The 18,140-nt window shown below is 38.1% G+C and overlaps 1 protein-coding gene across 1 annotated transcript; it reads right to left on the bottom strand.

Annotated features, from left to right (window-relative positions):
• Nucleotides 1-41: 41 nt before the first annotated feature.
• On the bottom strand, nt 42-15,652 carry LOC121732258 (rho GTPase-activating protein 44-like). The gene is made up of 6 exons (XM_042122080.1): nt 15,332-15,652; nt 14,958-15,208; nt 14,489-14,664; nt 6,500-6,743; nt 3,599-3,748; nt 42-3,100 (listed from the first exon to the last, which is right to left on the bottom strand). The coding sequence occupies exons 1-6, from the start codon at nt 15,382-15,384 to the stop codon at nt 1,329-1,331; spliced, it is 2,646 nt and encodes an 881-aa protein (XP_041978014.1). The 5' UTR covers nt 15,385-15,652; the 3' UTR covers nt 42-1,328.
• Nucleotides 15,653-18,140: the final 2,488 nt, after the last annotated feature.

Here is an 18,140-nt window from a genome sequence, read left to right as displayed (position 1 = left end):
CATTTAAGTGATAGTATGTTGTGTTAAATAAAATCTCAAAAAAAATGTATCAGTTTTATAATTATTCCTTACATTAGAAGCTTGTATACTTGCAGTATATAATAAAATGCATATCACATAAACATCGTAAACACTACGCAACATTATTTACTGTACGTACTGTCAGTTCGTATGGCTACAAGTTAAAACAGTACTTTTGTGCACCAGCCCCGCCTTTGAATTTACACGAACGCTTTTTAACACCATTTTTTTTAGGCCTTTGCGCCTTTATGCTACTTTTTTGTCACCATTATGTTACTGTTACATGTACAACGGTAATGCTGTAGACTTTAGACTTTAAAGCGATACCAACAATAGGTGATGTCTACTTTATTCATTTCAATTATGCTTGATACAGGATTTATAATGACTAAAGTCGCTTGGTGGAAATAGACTAAAATTCCCTTTAGCGGCATATTCATCCCGCATAGGTATGACAACTATAATAACTCAAAGTCTATGAACAAATATTGTCATGTTTGATATAACTTACGAGGTCCTAGGCTATACCATTTCATTAAGTGTTTCAAAACGTTCGTATAAACTTATAAAGAATCAAGGCAACTCCCTAATATCACATAAAACGCTGCCCTCGTACTTCTATTGCACAAAATTTAAAGCCAAACATCTGTTGCAAGCTGAATTGACGCGTCGATATGTCCACACGATAAAATGGCCCGGAAAGTATGATATTACAAGTTTTCGTGCTTTTATGATTTAACCTTATGTTACAGCGTTACAAAAATAAATAACTTGTTTGCAAAAGTATACACTACGATGTACTTATGTTAGAACCTTTTAAGCGGTCATCTTTAGTAAGTATAAGTAACATAGATTACATAGAGGGCATCAGTCTTGCGCCACTTTCGACGTTTACACTAAAATTACTGGACGCCTTGTGCGAATTTACAAGTTATGAAAAATCAACAACAGATGGCGCTTTTTACCGACCGATAAAACAGTCCAACGATAAAATTAGCACAAGGCGATCATATCGAGAGAAGTTACACTAGTATAATAAAATCGATGTCAAATCGAAGTTACTATTACATAAGAAAGAGGCACATTACCATTATTGCGATGGTCAGTCAACGTTTGTATCGATTTGATATCGACGACCTCGGCGAGTCGGTATTGACTGGGGACAATAGGCCAAAATATTTTCCGCTTTAAACGTTACGACTTTTTGCAGCGCAGTCGCAACGCAAAGAGTCGCAGCGTGTAAACGACATGTTACACTAAAGAATATTATAATGCAAGCGAATCTACATAATACTAAACGGTTCAGACTAGAGGTCGGTGCTCTCGTGTTGGGCGAGCGGGGGCGTCGGCTGCGGGGGCCCCGGCGGTGGGGGCGCCGGCACGAGCGGCCGCGGGGGCCTCGCCGGCTGTGGCGGGGGCGAGCGGGGTCCCTCCGTGATGCTGCCTTCGGACTGCGAGAGCTGTCTGCTGGCACTGGTTAAGCACTTGGGCTCGTCTAACTCCGCGTCCTTCCCGCCCGAGCTGTGAGTGCGCTGGACTGTGTTTCTATGGCCGTCCTCCTCCGCCGCCCCAACTTGTATGACTGTCGGCTGGTGTTTGTCTACTGTGTATATGTGCGTGCGCTCTAACACCGTCGGAGTAATATCCGGATTATCGGTCAGAGAAGCGCGCTGACCGCGGAAGCTCTGCGGTCTTAGTGTTGCCGGTCTTTCGGGAATCGCGGGCTTTTGGCGTAGAAACACCTCGTTGGAGTCGGCCTCGGGGGCGGGGACTAGGGTCCGAGGCGCCGCGACGGGGCGGGGCGGGGGCTGGCCCGTGGGCTTCGGGACTTGGACTTTGATGGGTTTTTCCGCTCCTAACGATGCCGGTCCGCTCGCCGGTTCTCCGACCACTTTCATCCGCGACACGACGCCAGTCTGGGCAGTTACGCTCTTCACGACTAGCGTGGATTCCTTGTCCTTGTTCTCCAGTGACTTTAGGCCGTCGAACTTCTCTTTGTCGAGTTCCAAGCTCTGTCGTCGGTTCTCGATCAAATTCTCCCGGCTGCCGCTGCGGCCCGCCTCGTCCTTCAGCGCTTTGCTCTGTCTGTACGTCGATCGGTTAATGGTCTGAACTCCAGTTATGACTTTACCCGTATCTGATATGACGGGCCGAGGCGGCTTGGCCGGTTTCTCGACTTCTTTGGTTGCGGGCGGTTCCTTTGCCGCTTCCGGCACGGCTTGCGGCTCGACTTTCTTGTTTTTGTCCGGTGTGAAATTCGGCGGGACTGGCGCCAGGGGTTTATTCTTTCGCCGCATGATCGGCTTGGGACTACCGTGAGGAGGACTAGATTGGTCGGATAAGGAGCTGTTGGATTGGGCTTTCTTAATATTATTGTCGAGTAAGATGAGGCTGGTGTCGTGGCTGTTGCTGCGGGAGTGTCTGCCCGGGGGCTCGACCATCTTGTGACCTTGATGGTTGTAGTCCAGCATGGACTTGCTCATGCTGTGGTAATCTCCGTTCGGGTGGTCCTGGCTGAGCACGGCGGTCTGGTGGTAGCCGTGGACGAAGTTGGGGGTGAAGCCGTAGTCCGACACGTCCGGCAGCAGATCCTCCTTGGTGAAGGAGATGAAGAAGCTGACTTCATCGCTGAAGAACCAATCGGCGTGCTTTATGAGTAATTCCACGACGCAGTTGACGGCCGTGGTTATATTCATATCGAAAGTACTCTCATCGACGGCCCACAGCAGATTCGGCGCTATAACAATGGCCAAATTGGATGGGGTCATCTTGTTCGTGCTCTGATTTTTGGTCAGCGCGGATAGGAATTTGATTAGGTACCTTAAGTTCTGGTAGTTAGCATCGGGGAGAAGGTGGATACCCTCCCATATGGAGTTAAGTCGGGCCTGTTCTGTGGGCTGTCGGGAGGCGAGGATGAAGTGTTCATACAGGCGGTAAGTAAGCAGGGGCTCAGGCAGCTCCCTTAGATATGACTTGAGGACGGAGGCGACGACGTGCATGTCCCGATAGTCCGGCGGTAAAGGCACGTTGAACAATCCCGCGTCGAGGGATAACTTCATTCTTCTCACTTTGGAAGTGCCTGGAAATTAATTAGACAGTATTAAAAAATCGTTTTACAAATAATGTAGCAAACGTTTATTTTAACTTATCCTTAGGTAGGCATAGGAGGAGTAGGAAGAACCACTGGTTTTTCCTGTTCCTCGTATTTTCTTCTGATTAACTTCGTTGCGGTTCTCAAGACAGTTTTAGCATGTCTCTTGGGCTCCCTGAGATCATATCAAAGGGTTTTCGTGGTTGCATACCGATGTCGATCCTGGCCACACAGGTGTCGATCCTCTGACGACACAGGAGATACAGCGGTAAGAATGTGAGGTGGGCCTACTATTAGGTATAATACGAATGTCTGAAACTTTTACACAACACAACTAGGGGGTTACTCTGGGTAATGGGACATGGGTATGCTCCTGGTTGACACAATAGGCGCCCCGTCACTCGCAGGTGCTCCTCCAGCGGGTAGCCGATCACCGGCATAGTGGAGCTGTCGCCTGTTATAGCTCGAAGATGTGTCTACACTCACCACCGGCGATCCTGAACAGCCCCTCCTCGTTCAAGGCCAGCTCGTGCAGCGTGCACACACACAGCTCGAGCGGGAACGCGATGGTGCGCCCCGTCACTCGCAGGTGCTCCTCCAGCGGGTAGCCGAACACCGGCTTAGTGGAACTGTCGTCTACAGGAGGTGAAAGTTTTTTTTTAAATTGGTATGGTTATACAACACTCTTATTGAATGAAGAGTTCACAGTGATGTCTTGGAAAAGACAAGCAAAATTAAAGGCAGAATAAGCTGTAACGTATCATAAAGTTAATATACATAGCGGAATAGAGCAACAATCTCGAGCAGTCAAACGAAACCGAAATTGGTTTTCATCTGTGTGAAAAATATGTGTACGTATACACCTTACACAAGCATGATTGAACATGAATTCTATGAGATTAAATTGTCAACGTGCGGCACGTGCCGACTGGACGTCAAAAAAAGAGTGCTGCTGTCATGTATCACACGTTTCTTTGTACCACGCAGTGTTATTGATAGTGACATCTCTCTTGCTCAGGCCTTTGTTTCTCTATTCCGCTAGGTATATTAACTTTACTGTATCAGTGCTTACTTATACTGTATCAGTGCTTTTTTGACTGGTAGAAAACGCCAGCGTAAGATTATGATGAAATAAAATAATATTATAAAGTTTAGGTTTCAATATATAGCGCTAAAGGTTTTTTCGATGTCGTTTTAGATTCTCGCGACTTTCAATCGAACGTTTTAGTTTTCGTATCCGAGTCAAACGCAAGAGGCTAACAATATTGGCCATAAACCGCCATACGATCCGCCAAGAGCTCCAAGGATACTCTCGACATTCGAAGCGCTTCCGCTTCATTCAGAGGCTGTTTTATGGTGTATTAGCTTGTTTTAGTTAAGTCAATTTCTGAGTTTTTTTACTGGAGTCCATACTTAATATTATAAATGCGAAAGTGTGTCTGTTTGTTACTTCTTCTCGCCCAAACCGCTGAACCGATTTTACTGAAATTTGGTGACTTCGAGTCCCGGGAAAGGACATAGGATACTTTTTATCCCGTCAAAATGTACGGTTCCCGCGCGATAAACGTATTTTGGCACAGCGGAGTTGCGGACGTCATCTAGTTGTGTGTCTAAGGGTGGGTTGCACCAACTTACTTTAGCTATAACTGTAACTTTAACTACAATGCAAAATGTCAAATCTTTGGTTAAAGTCAAAAATGGACGCCATATTTAACCATGACCTTGAGCTCGACAAGGCTTTAAATGCACGTGGCGAAAAAAGGAACTAACGCTGTCATCATACAAAAACGCCATTTTTGACAGTTCTCCTTTACTAGCAGCGCCCCCGCCCACATTCATTTAAAGCCTTGTCAGACCATCTGTCAAATTCTGTGGTAAAAGTTAAGGTTAAAGTTAAAGTTAGCCTTAACTATAACCATAACTTTGACCAAACTTTAACTTTAACCACGCCTCTGGTGCAACCCATCCTAAACGTTGTTTTATAGACAACTAGATGATGAAATAGATAGAAGACGATACAAAATAATTAGAGAATAGATAAACTCCTATCAAAAAATCTCAGACACTCAACATATAAAGTGTAATTCTTTGCTTTTAATCGTAAACCTTTAATTACTGTTTACAGTAAAAAATAACAGCCCAATTAGACAAAGACTTGTTTATTGCGTGACTGATAAAAATAAATACGAGATATTGGTAGACAAATTAATTGTGAGTCATTGTCCTGAACAATGTCTACTATCACTCACTATTGTTGTAGTAGGCAAGTTAATAACTAAATGAGTTTATTTATCGATAGTCAAATGTGTTAGGGGGATATTAGATTATCATATATATTGGATCCGAGATCATTGAGTCAATGATATTGGATAATGTAATATAGACATATGATTCATTTCCTCCTTGATCATAGATTTTTGACATTTGCTGAGAGATTGGATCCAATACGGTCATAGAAATAGGTGTTGCCAGTTATTTAATATAAAAAAGAGTTTTTAATTTCTTGTTCGTTAATATGTTTCAAATAATGTAATGTAATTATTTTTCTAATTATATACTTGGATAATCTTGCTGAAATAACAAAAAACAAGCCATATTAAAAATGACGATGTCTTTTGACAAATCGAATTCTCTGAGATCTAGTAACCCTGACGTCAATACCTGTCAGCGTTAGCGCTCTCCATTGGCTATTGAAAACACATATGACGTAAATTGGATCAATGAAATATGATAATGTAATATGCAGATATGATCAAATGATCATATATATTGGATCCTATATATGATCGTAGAAATGATCATATATAAATGATAATGTAATACCCCCCCTAACAAAGCAAATGGATTTAAGATTGTGAAATGACCTTTTTTCCTCAGATGACCAGGCTTTCACCAAACTAGGTTCCAAGCCATACCTAATGTGTTTATATTTAAATAAATAAATCAATTTTTGTATAAACCATGCAGACAAATTAGTTTTTTGACAAAATGAAAAATAACAAAGTTACCTTTCAAATAAATGCATTATTCTGGAGGTTCCAGATAGTCCCAATATTACAATGAATGGACAACAAAAAGTTAGGTATTTGCTACGAATAACAAAAACTAAGGAAGAGTAACTGTGTCAAAAAATTTGTCCACGAGTCTACAAAATGTGACCCGAATACATGCATACTTTATGCATGTATTCGGTACACAATTTTGTGTAAATATAGAAGTGATAATTAATGTCAACGGCTTTATTTCGTAAATTTGAGTGTTAGTGTTTCGTTGCTATTGCCATATTTTAGAGTGCGAAAAGGAACCAAATTCAAAACGGTTGAAGAATGGGAGTTACGTTTCCTTAGTTTTTATTATTCGTAGGGTATTTGTATAAAATAAACTCACTGATAAACTTCTCCAACTCCGGCACAGTGTCCTGTAGACTGTGTAGGGCTGACTCGTGGTACGCTCTCTGCAGCTTGACATACTGTAGCAACGTATGCGCGAGCTGTGCCTCTTTCGCCACGAGCGCAAACATGTCTGCCGCGAGCGCGTCCCTAGCCGCTTCTACTTTGTTACCAGCTTCTTCTAACTCCTCTCGAGCAGCGATAAACTTCGCTGGGTTCTCTTCTTTCTGCCGCTCTAAGTGCTGTTGGTACAAAGATCAGTTTTATTGGAGATATTCCTTATGGAATCATGTTTAATGTGATTGGAGCATAGTTTCGTCCTTTACTATCCATACAAACGTTTACATATTTTTTAATCAAATCTTACTAACAATATTTTACTATGATTCGCTAATAAACTACTAACTAAGCCTGCTCACATCCAGAGGCTGACATTAAGGCTGCTATAAATAGTCAGTACTTAATGGCGGCTCTCGACATAGGCGAACGCGTTGGCCAACGCGTCTGCAGACGCGTTGGCCCAATGTGTAGAACGGGCGTTCGCGCGTTGGCCGTAGGTATTTAGACGTTGGCCAACGCGCGAACGCCCGTTCTACACATTGGGCCAACGCGTCTGCAGACGCGTTGGCCAACGCGTTCGCCTATGTCGAGAGCCGCCATCAGATGCGACCCGGTCTCAAGACGCGTTTCGGCTCTGTGATTGGTCCAAATTTTGACAGCCAACCAATCACAGAGCCTGAACCGTGTCTTGAGACTGAGATGCATCTTGAGTACTGACTATTTATACCAGCCTAAGTTACATCACTATCACTAGGTACATCACTACATAGTATAAAACAAAGTCGCTTTTTCCCTCATGTCCCTTTAATCTTTAAAACAACGCAACGGATTTTGATGCGGTTATCTTTAATAGAAAGAGTGATTAAAGAGGAAGGTTTATAACTTATAAATTTAATAACATTCAATAAATAGTGGAGAAATACTGTTATTTATGAGGTTTCTAATGTGATGTCATAAATAATTACATTTTTTTCCGCTTACATTGCAAACGCAGGCTGCCCTACGAGATTTATCAAAACAATGTATTATACACTATGAAAAGGTCTACAGAAAACTTCGCGATGGTAGGTATAAGTCTATCTCTCATATATTCCACAGTAACATTGTTTGTCATTTACTTTTAACTTAAAATAATGGCTAATTTTCGAAGCGATTTTGACCAATACGGCATTAATCTTTATTCAAATAAATACTTTAAATACATTACTTATTGATTAAATATAGATCTACATATATGGCACTTTTTTTTATTAAAATAAATACTTATGGCCCTTTACAGCATATGATTTCAATGAATATTTTCGATGATATTGCAGATTTAAAAATTGCGGGACTTAGCTTTTGCGGCGGTACGGACTACGGACCAATGCGGGCCATGGGTAGTAATACTACCCATGGCCCGCATATACTACATATACTACATATACATATACTACCGTAGTATATAATATATATATCAAAACTACTGAATCGATTTTAAAATTTTTTTCAGTGAGTGACATATCACATAGGCTATATATTTCGTACCTATGCAAAGCCGGGGCGCGGGCGGTCTAGTACAGCCTAAGCAAGTAAGCACTAAAGAATTTTGAATTGAAGATGCCTAGTTAAATATTATGCCCATATTTCTATCTAGCATCTGACCTAACTACATAAGTAATAATATTATACAATGTAATTTATATCATGAGGACAGATTAAAGAGTTTACCAGTCACAAAGGTCTCCAGTAGATAAGCCTTTAATTTAACCATGACATGTTGCTTTAATGAAATCCAACATGTTTTACATGCATGATGTGTTAGCCCTTACTCATATATATTTCGAAATCTTGACCTTACTATCATTTACGAGGGCTGCTATTTATGTATCCGGAACTGGCCACTTACAAGAACAATATTTAAAAAGTAATTACAACATTTGAAAATAGAACTCTTTGGTTGAAGAATACATTTTGTTTCATGTGACTGTCAATTATTTTTCCATTGTGGCGTCATTTTGAAATATATTTACACAGGTGATGAATCTTGGATCTATGCATATGACCCCGAAACTAAACAACAGTCAACGGTGTGGGTGTTCCAAGATGAGCCGAAACCAACAAAAGTTACTCGTGCAAAAAGTACTTTGAAGCAAATGGTCGCCTGTTTTTTTGGAATTAATGGACATGTGCCATTAGAGAATCGTAAAACGGTTAATTCTGAATAGAGATGGACGATATACATCGATTTATTTAAAACACTCGATGTATAGTAACGATGCATCGTATAAACCGATGTATTGTTAATACTTCAACATCGAATATATATCGATGTTTTTCATTCGATACATCGACCAAGCAAATTAGGAATGAGTATACTATGAGTGAAACGAAACGTTATAATCAGTGCTGCCAATATAACAAACGCGCCTATCAGTTATTATAGGCTGAATTGGCTATGTTTCCATTGCCGCGGAGCCGGTATAGCAAAATTAAAAGTATTTAAATTAAACCAACAAAACAAAACAACAATATGGCCGAGTTTTTGGAAGAACGTGAAAGAGTGATGTTGTGTTTTTATATTATTTTCCTAAAATTGTGTTATCTGGGTTTTTAATGTGTAATATTGGTAGGACATTAACCATTAAATATTCATTATCGTGCACAAGTGTGGGAAAGTGATGTAATAACCAGAAACGTGCTTTTTTGTGTTCCCTCCAAAACTCCATCAAAAGTTTCAGTAAAGCGTCCTACCACTTTACTGAATCGACCGACTTGACTTCTTGACTGTATTGACTTTATACTTAGACTTTAACTAGACTTTAGACCTGACTGACCTGACGATAATATAGAAAAAATTGTATAAAGAATATTGTTTTCCCGCCATAATATTATACTCGACACTGGCCATGGTTATAGCCGAAGTGCCATTATATGAAAAAAAAAAAAAAAAAACAATATGGCCGACCGAGTCTCTGCTGTGGAAACGTGTGTTGTGTTTTAATACGATACAAGTGTTTGCTTTGTTTGAAACTAAAAAGAAACTTTGATTTATCAACAGGTATGTGTATTAATAAACAGAATAATGTATTTAGTGATAATGGGTTCGAAATTTTACTGGTAATATCACATTGTTTTGTTGTCAAAAAGTAGAAAGTAATTACTTATGTTGAAAATATTTTACGTTTTACTGCGCGTGCATATAACTAATTAACATATAAAAGAGAAGATTACGTTACGAAGTTTGCATTAATTTCGCAATGTAATACGATTTGATTGGAAGGTTATATTTTTACCCTGAAATACTACCTACCGTAGTGATTCCAAGTTATCGATACTATATTATCGATTATGATGCGGCATAAACATATTTGTATTTTACTAGGCAGTTAATAGGTATTATTATAAATACCCCGTAAACCGTGCTATAAAGTATTATTTTTTTAACTTTCAGTTATAATGGGACCCAAGAAAAAAAGTTCAGTTTGGCAGTTCTTTAACAAAATTGATGATAAGAAAACGAAATGCAAACTATGTCAAAAGGAAATTAAGTCTGCTGGAAATACTACGAACTTAATTGGGCACGTTCGTAATGTTCATAAGGCTGCTTATCTTGAAATTCAGCCAAAACAAAATACATTAAATGCAGAAGAAATATCGAATCCTCTAAATACCAAGGTAACGCCTAACGATAACATTGATGATGGTTTACTTCAATCTGAACCGATTCCTAGTACAAGTGGCAGTGGCAATAAAAGATCCTGTGAGCCGTTACCGAAAACCGTAAATGAAACTATTGATTTAGACTTAGAAGAAAACGTTACCCCTTTAAAACGCCAAAAAACAATACAGGCCGCCTTTAAAGATATTTCTTCTTACTCAGAATCTGGACAGAAGACAAGGAAACTGAACAACTGTTTATTATTCATGATTTGCAAAGACCATCAGCCTTTCTCAATTGTTGAAAACGAAGGCTTCAGAACTCTAATGAAAACAGTTGCTCCTCAATATAAACTCCCGAGTAGAACAACTCTAAGACGCTGGCTGGACGATAAATATGAAGTAATTTCAGAGACAATTAAAAAAATGCTATCCTCTATAGAAGATATAACCCTAACAACGGATATTTGGTCGGATACCTTAAATATGAAAAGTTTTTTGGGCATCACAGCGCATTTCGGAATAGACATTGAACTATACTCAATCACTTTAGGCGTGTACGAATTGGATGAAAGACATACATCAGATTATCTTTCTGAAATTCTCTTAAAGGTATGCCAAGACTGGAAAATAGACCAAGAGAATGTAACGGCTGTTGTTACTGACAACGCAGCCAATATAGTAAAGGCGATCGAATTAGCGTTCGGTAGAAGGAAACATATCCCATGTTTTGCCCATACTTTGAATTTGGTAGCTGAAGGCACAATGATGTGTACTGAGTGGAGAAACATTGTTTCTAAAGTAAAAACAATAGTGACTTGGTTTAAACAGAGTTGCGTAGCTAGTGACGAGTTACGTAAAGCCACTGCTGCGGCTATGGAGTCTCCTGCTGGGGTAAAATTAATACAAAGCGTGGATACTCGTTGGAACAGTACATACTATATGTTACAAAGATTTCTAGAACTCCGCAGTGTCATAAATGATATTCTCTTCCGCCACCCCAGAGCACCTGCAATGCTCAGTGCATCGGATATATCTACTGTATCGTCTGTCATCGTGGTGTTGCGACCCTTGGAAGCGGCTACAAAAGAAATTTCGGGTGATAAATACTGCACAAGTAGTAAAATTATTCCCTTAGTTCGTTGCATGCTCTCTAAAATAACTTCAGCTGTTATAGAAGATCCCGTAGCGAAGGAGGTGCAAAAACTTGCTATTAATGAAATAAATAAAAGAATGGGTTCTATAGAACATGTGAGTGCTCTTGCTATCGCAAGTATTCTAGATCCACGGTTCAAAAGAATACATTTCAATGATGCAATAGCTTGTTCGAATGCTGTTTCGAAAATTAAGGATATAATGAAGAAGAATTTGCAAAGCAATGAAGAACCTGAGTCAGATTCTGATAAATCTGATAAAAATGAAGAGGTCTTTTCATTATGGACTGATCACCATAAGTTAGTGCATCGTAACTGGAAAATTAACAAATCTGAAGATGTTTTGTCTGACGAACTTTCAGTTTATCTCAGAAGTCCTGTTGGAAGACTGAACGAAAATCCGTTAGAAATCTGGAGGGATTATAAAATACAATTCCCGAAGCTGTACAAAATAGCTTTCAAGTATTTGACAATAGTTGGCACGTCAGTACCTTCAGAAAGACTTTTTTCACAGGCAGGGCTAGTTTTGACTGAACGAAGGAACCGATTGAAGGGGAAAAGATTAAGTAAACTTTTATTTTTACATAGCATTGACAAAAAATATTGGAATATGTAAAAAAAAATGTGTTGGCTGTGTGATTTTGAATTTGAATAAATATATTTCCTGCTTTTATTAATACATATTTTTGTTTTAATTAAGGCCTAACCTAACCTAAAATACGTCATGGCGAAAACAATCGATGTTTAAGAAACATCGATGTATTTCTCAATACATCGTATTACCATCGATGTGACCGGTCGATGCATTACATCGAAAAAAACATCGATGTATATTTTAAATGTCCATCCCTAATTCTGAATGGTATACGACCATTTGTTTACCAGAAGTCTTTGAAGAAATAAGAAAGGACAACCGACAACGCAGAATCATATTACATCACGACAATGCTAGCTGTCACACCTCAGCTGAAACAACTCAGTTTTTGGAGGGTCAAAAGATCGAATTGACTGGTTATCCGCCGTACAGCCCTGATTTGGCACCTAACGATTTCTTTTTATTTCCATACGCGAAGAACAAATTACGTGGTCAACGTTTTTCGAGCCGCGAAGAGGCTGTTGATGCGTTCAAAATGCACGTTTTGGAGATACCTCAATCAGAATGGAAAAAGTGCTATGAAAATTGGTTCCAGCGTATGCAAAAGTGTGTCGATCATCGCGGCGAATATTTTGAAAAGCAATAAAACCATATTAAATGATATATGTTTGTTTCTTTTTTTAATTCCGGATACATAAATAGCAGCCCTCGTACGTTATAATGCACTGTATTTTATGACAATAAAAAGTTTACGTATAAAGAAAAAATATATTATCTGCTCAGTACAATAATTTTATACAATTATTCATAATAACAAATACAGATGTAATTTGTAAATGTTATAAAATAATTTGCTAAGTCCACCATTCTCTTGTTTTATTTCCAAATTAGCAGTTAATTTGTGTATTGTGATTTACATTGATTTAAAAGTTTTGAATTAAAATAATCAGCATTATTTTACCAAAACAAAAGACGCTAACACTTTGAGCCTTTTTTTTATCTTAAGGACATTTTTGTACTAAACTAAAATGTGATTTACTTTACTTCCAAACATTACAACATGCCCTATCTGTTTTTATGATATCGTGATAAGATTAACCACAAAAGTAGTCAATACTTGTACTTTAAAGTATTTATCAAAATACAAAAAAACAATCCTTAAGTGACTATACACCAACAAAGGAATTTTAAGTGTTGTTATAGATGACATAATTACTATAACATAAAGATCTTGAGTATCTGTTAAGACAAATTAGTTAAATAAATTTTGTAAATATTTTTATGACCATTTAAGATAAAAGAAGAGTTAAGGTTTAACAAATAGAATATTAATTCAAAATTCTATTTCATTGTTTTATTCATATCATACAGCCTAACATTTCTTTTACAGTTTTTTGTAACCAAATTAATATATTTAAAAGTATCTGCTGTTTGAAATCTAAAAGTAGTAGGTTTCATTTTTACCTAAACTTATACAAGAAATTAGCATATTAGTGCCATTGTTGCACTTAATTCGACTGGTTAAAAAAGCCATTCAATCAAACAGCTAGCCCTTTGACTGAACAACGCCATTCAATCACACGGCTATACGTCGTTTAGCCAACTTGTTGACTGCAACATTCAACACTATGGCTATATGACACTTAGCCAACTGGTAAATTGACTAAGGTGACCATTAGTTTAGTGCTATTATTACACAAGCGTAATGATAACAAGCAGATTAATTGTATTCTAACTTATTTTGAACACTATAATTATTGCAATAAATACCTTGGAAATGCATTTCATAATCACGACATTTCTCCTCAAATATTAGTTTAAATTCTGATTCATGTGCCCTCATAATTTTCTGTCTCTTCAATAATAATAATTTGTATTATGATATATTGTATTAAGATATTTTTCGTAAGTATACTTGTAACATATATTTACGAAAAATGTCTTAATACAACCACAAAACACTGGTTAGTTGACACCATATTATAAACAAAACCTAACAACAACACCTAGTGCAGTGGTGGTGAGCGCTGAACTAATTCAATCAAACTGAGGCTTTTGAATCAGCTGTAGTATTAAAAGGTTTTGAGCAACTTAAATATTCAATTAAAAAGCTAGATGTGTGATTGAATGCCTTTGTTCAGTCAAAGGGCTAGGCTCTTTGATTGAACAGCTATTTAAACCAGTTGGCTGCGACATATGCATAATATAAAAGTATGTGAAACAGAGTTTACTTGTTTAATACACAATATGTAATCAGTGCAAGTTATTTTTAAAACTGTTGGTTGTTTATCACCTTAAAAGTGGAGTAACATTGATAAATGTTTTTTTGCAATATAGACTCTATTTAAAGCTTCAATTCCTAAGAGGCCACAAGTGGCCGCGAGAACAATAGATTTCCAAGAATCCGTGATCGAAGGATATTAAGTGTCTGTTAAGCACATTTTTTTCTGACTATATGGGACTTTTTTTCGCAAATTTTTTCATTTATTTGTGAGCTTAGCTTACAGTATCATACTGATATTTAAAGAACAATACTTACATTATATCGACTAAGAGCACTTTCCTTTTCACTTATGAGTCTGCTTAAATGTTTTTTAGCTTTCATTATGGCTGGTAGGTCTTGATCTCCAATAGCAGTGAGAGGTGCACAGACTAGTTGTTCCACCTTTAGTTCATGTTCTGCTATTTCATTTGCTAAAAACTTTTCAGTTTTACCTAAAAAAATTAAAATAGAAAAATAATATATTTATACACACTTTCAACAAAATTTTTGAGGAATTTAGGATAACAATTTAAACTGAACAAATCAATAATTGAAAACTCCTACATTTAAAACAGAACAAGGGCTTAACACTACAGAGGCCTAAACTTATATTACAACCTAAATCTAATATACATATTATAATTACCCTGTCTTGGCTTTAGCAGTACAATTTAAATTTATTCTAGTTTAATAATGTGTAGAGCTGCAATTTTATAGACACTCAAATTAAAAGTTGTTTTCTTACCACATTCATGCAGAATGTATTTTAAAATGCTATCATCATCATCATAATTACTAGCATCTAACATCGCAAGCCCTAGGATATATTCTGGAAGTTTCTTGAGCCTCTTCTCTCTGGCCGCGGGATCCTGACCCTGCGTGTTCCCAGCGCCCGTCGATAGCCTTTTGCTGACCAGTTGCAGGGCATTTCTTAAATGTTCTACTTTCCTATCGGCGGTTAATAGCTCATCAGTCAACGCTTCGCCTTTACCAGACCTGATAACAAGAAATAATTTAAATCAAACAAATATTTTCGATAGCTTTTTGTTACGGTGCGGCATACTTATTAATATTAATAGCGGGGTGGTCAATTCCTTATCAGATAAATGATAAAAATACCTTGAGAAGGTTTGGTCGGCCAACTGTTTCACTCGGTAGAACTGTTTTTTCATTGTGATATATTTATAAGCAAGGGGTCGTGTTATAGGGTCATCGGTCCCGAATAGTATTTCAAAACAATTACGATGTAGCCGAAACGAAGGTAAGTCAGCACATCAATGAGATCATCTTCACGTCCATCAATGTTTATTTTCATAAAATTTTCTTCATACAAACGCTGTTCAATAAGGCACTACACGTTTATATTCACACAAGGCTAAGAATATATAGAATTAATTAAAATAAAATGCACAAAATTCCAATAAAACAAGACAATTCGGAAAAAACTCCTGTACTTTGCACCATAGACAAAAGAAATTTCATAGACTAAGGCCATTTCAGTTCAAAGACAGTAGAGTTTTATATCATTGAAATAATATTTTGGACATTATCATAAAATCTAATGTCGGCTGTACACTCTCGCCGAGACATAGCGAGGCGGCCCGAGTGCGAGAGTGTAAATGGGTGCGCTCGCCTCGTCTCGCCTGTCTCGGAAAGCGAGCGCATTACTGTACACTCTCGCGTTTTTCACTACTAGTCGCGCCGCTAGACAGTGCAGAACAGAAAAATAACAATAATAAACGTCATTATCAGTCATTATCTGTGAGAAATAAAATTAAATATGATTTTACATCTTTGGATTACAATGATATCTTTCGATGCATAGAGAAAAATAATGGTCCATCTTCTCTGAGTTCATAACTGCAATTGAACTAAGCGAGAATGTACAGCCGACATAATGTCGGCTGTACACTCTCGCTGAGAGCTCTCGGGCGAGAGTCTCGTGCGAGAGAGAGCCCCTTGCCCGAGTGCGATCATGTATATTCTCGCTTAGTTCAATCGCAGTTATGAACTCAGAGAAGATGGATCATTATTTTTCTCTATGCATCGAAAGATATCATTGTAATCCAAAGATCTATAATCATATTTAATTTTATTTCTCACTGATAATGACTGATAATGATGTTTATTATTGTTATTTTTCTGTTCTGCACTGTCTAGCGGCGCGACTAGTAGTGAAAAACGCGAGAGTGTACAGTAATGCGCTCGCTTTCCTCGCGAGACCCTTTGTCTCGGGCGCAAAATACCGACACCGGACCGAGAGGGTCCGAGACAGGCGAGACGAGGCGAGCGCACCCATTTACACTCTCGCACTCGGGCCGCCACGCTGTGTCTTGGCGAGAGTGTATAGCCGACATTACATGAACATGAACTATGAAGCATCTCAAAAATCAAATCAATGTTGAAAAGAAAAAACGACGCGTTATAACTTATATGAGTGATATGACTTAAGAGAATATGAGTTACTTTACCTCAGAGCATTCATGATCCAGCATCCAGCTCGACAAGGATTTTTATGAACGTGGCGAGAAAAGAACTATACTCCACTCGGGCTAACTTGTCGCTAGCGGTAGCGGCAAGATGAGATGCTAAGATGCATTTTTTTTATAAAATTAAAAAAATATATTTATTAAAAAACTATAGGGGACCTAACAAAAATTATTGTGGGCCTATACAGACCTAACGATAAAGAATGCAAAAATATAAAAAATAATCAGTTTCGGTTGAGATGAGGTGCTAAGATACCTACCATTTTTTTCTGCAAAATTTAAAAAAATATTTATAAAAAAACTATAGGAGACCTAACGAAAATTATGGTGGACCTTTACGGACCTAACGTAGACCTATCGATTAAGGTCATTTTGATTTCAAAAATTCTTTGGTGGGGTGCTAAATTTGTGCAGGTATTAATACCGGTAAATGTTATAACGGTAAATAGGATTTATAACGGTAAATATATGTTCTTTGATAACGTTACCTTTTATAAAATAAGTAATTTAATCAATCAATTCAGTATGCAGTATGCACAAAATTAAACTAGACGTGTCTGGTGACCAGTAGGTATATGTATATTATAGGAAAAATGACGTCTAATGAGAATGACAATATGGTTAGTACTCAGTAGTTCAGTGCTCAGTATCTTTGTTCAAATATTACTAATTTATGGTTTGTATAAAAAAAACAGCGCTGGCTGCCGGACGGACTTTGTTGTTTTGCAGACGATGGGGCGAGGTGGTACACAAAACACACGACTAGTGGAGGTGGAGACCTGCGGAGCGGTCTTTTTGCCCTTTGTGTGCGTTGGTAATACATATTGTAGGATTCCCTTTGTGCTATCGTTCGCGGTGAAATTGACCGGTCCGCCCCGCCCCGTCGTGTGCATAGCGCCTCTGATCCGACGGGCTACGCTCCTTAAAATATTCTTCGTGTTATAATACCTAGATATTTTGTAAATGCTATCATATAATTTTGTGCTTCCTTTTTTAAATGTGTTGATATTTTTAACTACAGTCTACAAAATATATATGTATTAAACTTAGATTTCTAGTAATAAATACTAAGACATTACAAATAATTATCCATATTTTGCCAATCCCCCGCATTCGCCACAATTAAAACAAGTAAATAAATACGGACATAGGTACCTTGCATAATTTTCTGCATTCATTGACTAAACAACACAGATTACTAGTATATATTTGTAGACTAAACAAATTGCAGCACCATCTTGACTTGTTAAGTCAAAGTTTTTTTTAATGAAAATAAGGGGGCGAACAAGCAAACGGGTCACCTGATGGAAAGCAACTTCCGTCGCCCATGGACACTCGCAGCATCAGAAAAGCTGCAGGTGCGTTGCCGGCCTTTTAAGAGGGAATAGGGTAATAGGGGAGGGTAGGGAAGAGAAGGGAAGGGAATAGGGGAGGGGATT

This window comes from Aricia agestis, chromosome 12 (genome assembly GCF_905147365.1).
Source record: "Aricia agestis chromosome 12, ilAriAges1.1, whole genome shotgun sequence".
NCBI classification, from domain to species: Eukaryota; Metazoa; Arthropoda; class Insecta; order Lepidoptera; family Lycaenidae; genus Aricia; species Aricia agestis.
The sequence above is the reverse complement of the archived record's forward strand: the minus strand, read 5'-3'. Positions and strand labels throughout refer to the sequence as shown.

What these genes read in the sequence shown, in the direction of transcription:
- LOC121732258 (XM_042122080.1), bottom strand. Translation starts at nt 15,384, where the DNA reads ATGAAAAAACAGTTCTACCGAGTGAAACAGTTGGCCGACCAAACCTTC. An exon ending in GCCGACCAAACCTTCTCAAG is followed by an intron (nt 15,209 to 15,331) that starts GTATTTTTATCA and finishes TCTTGTTATCAG; the next exon opens with GTCTGGTAAAGGCGAAGCGT. An exon ending in GGAGTTGGAGAAGTTTATCA is followed by an intron (nt 3,749 to 6,499) that starts GTGAGTTTATTT and finishes CACCTCCTGTAG; the next exon opens with ACGACAGTTCCACTAAGCCG.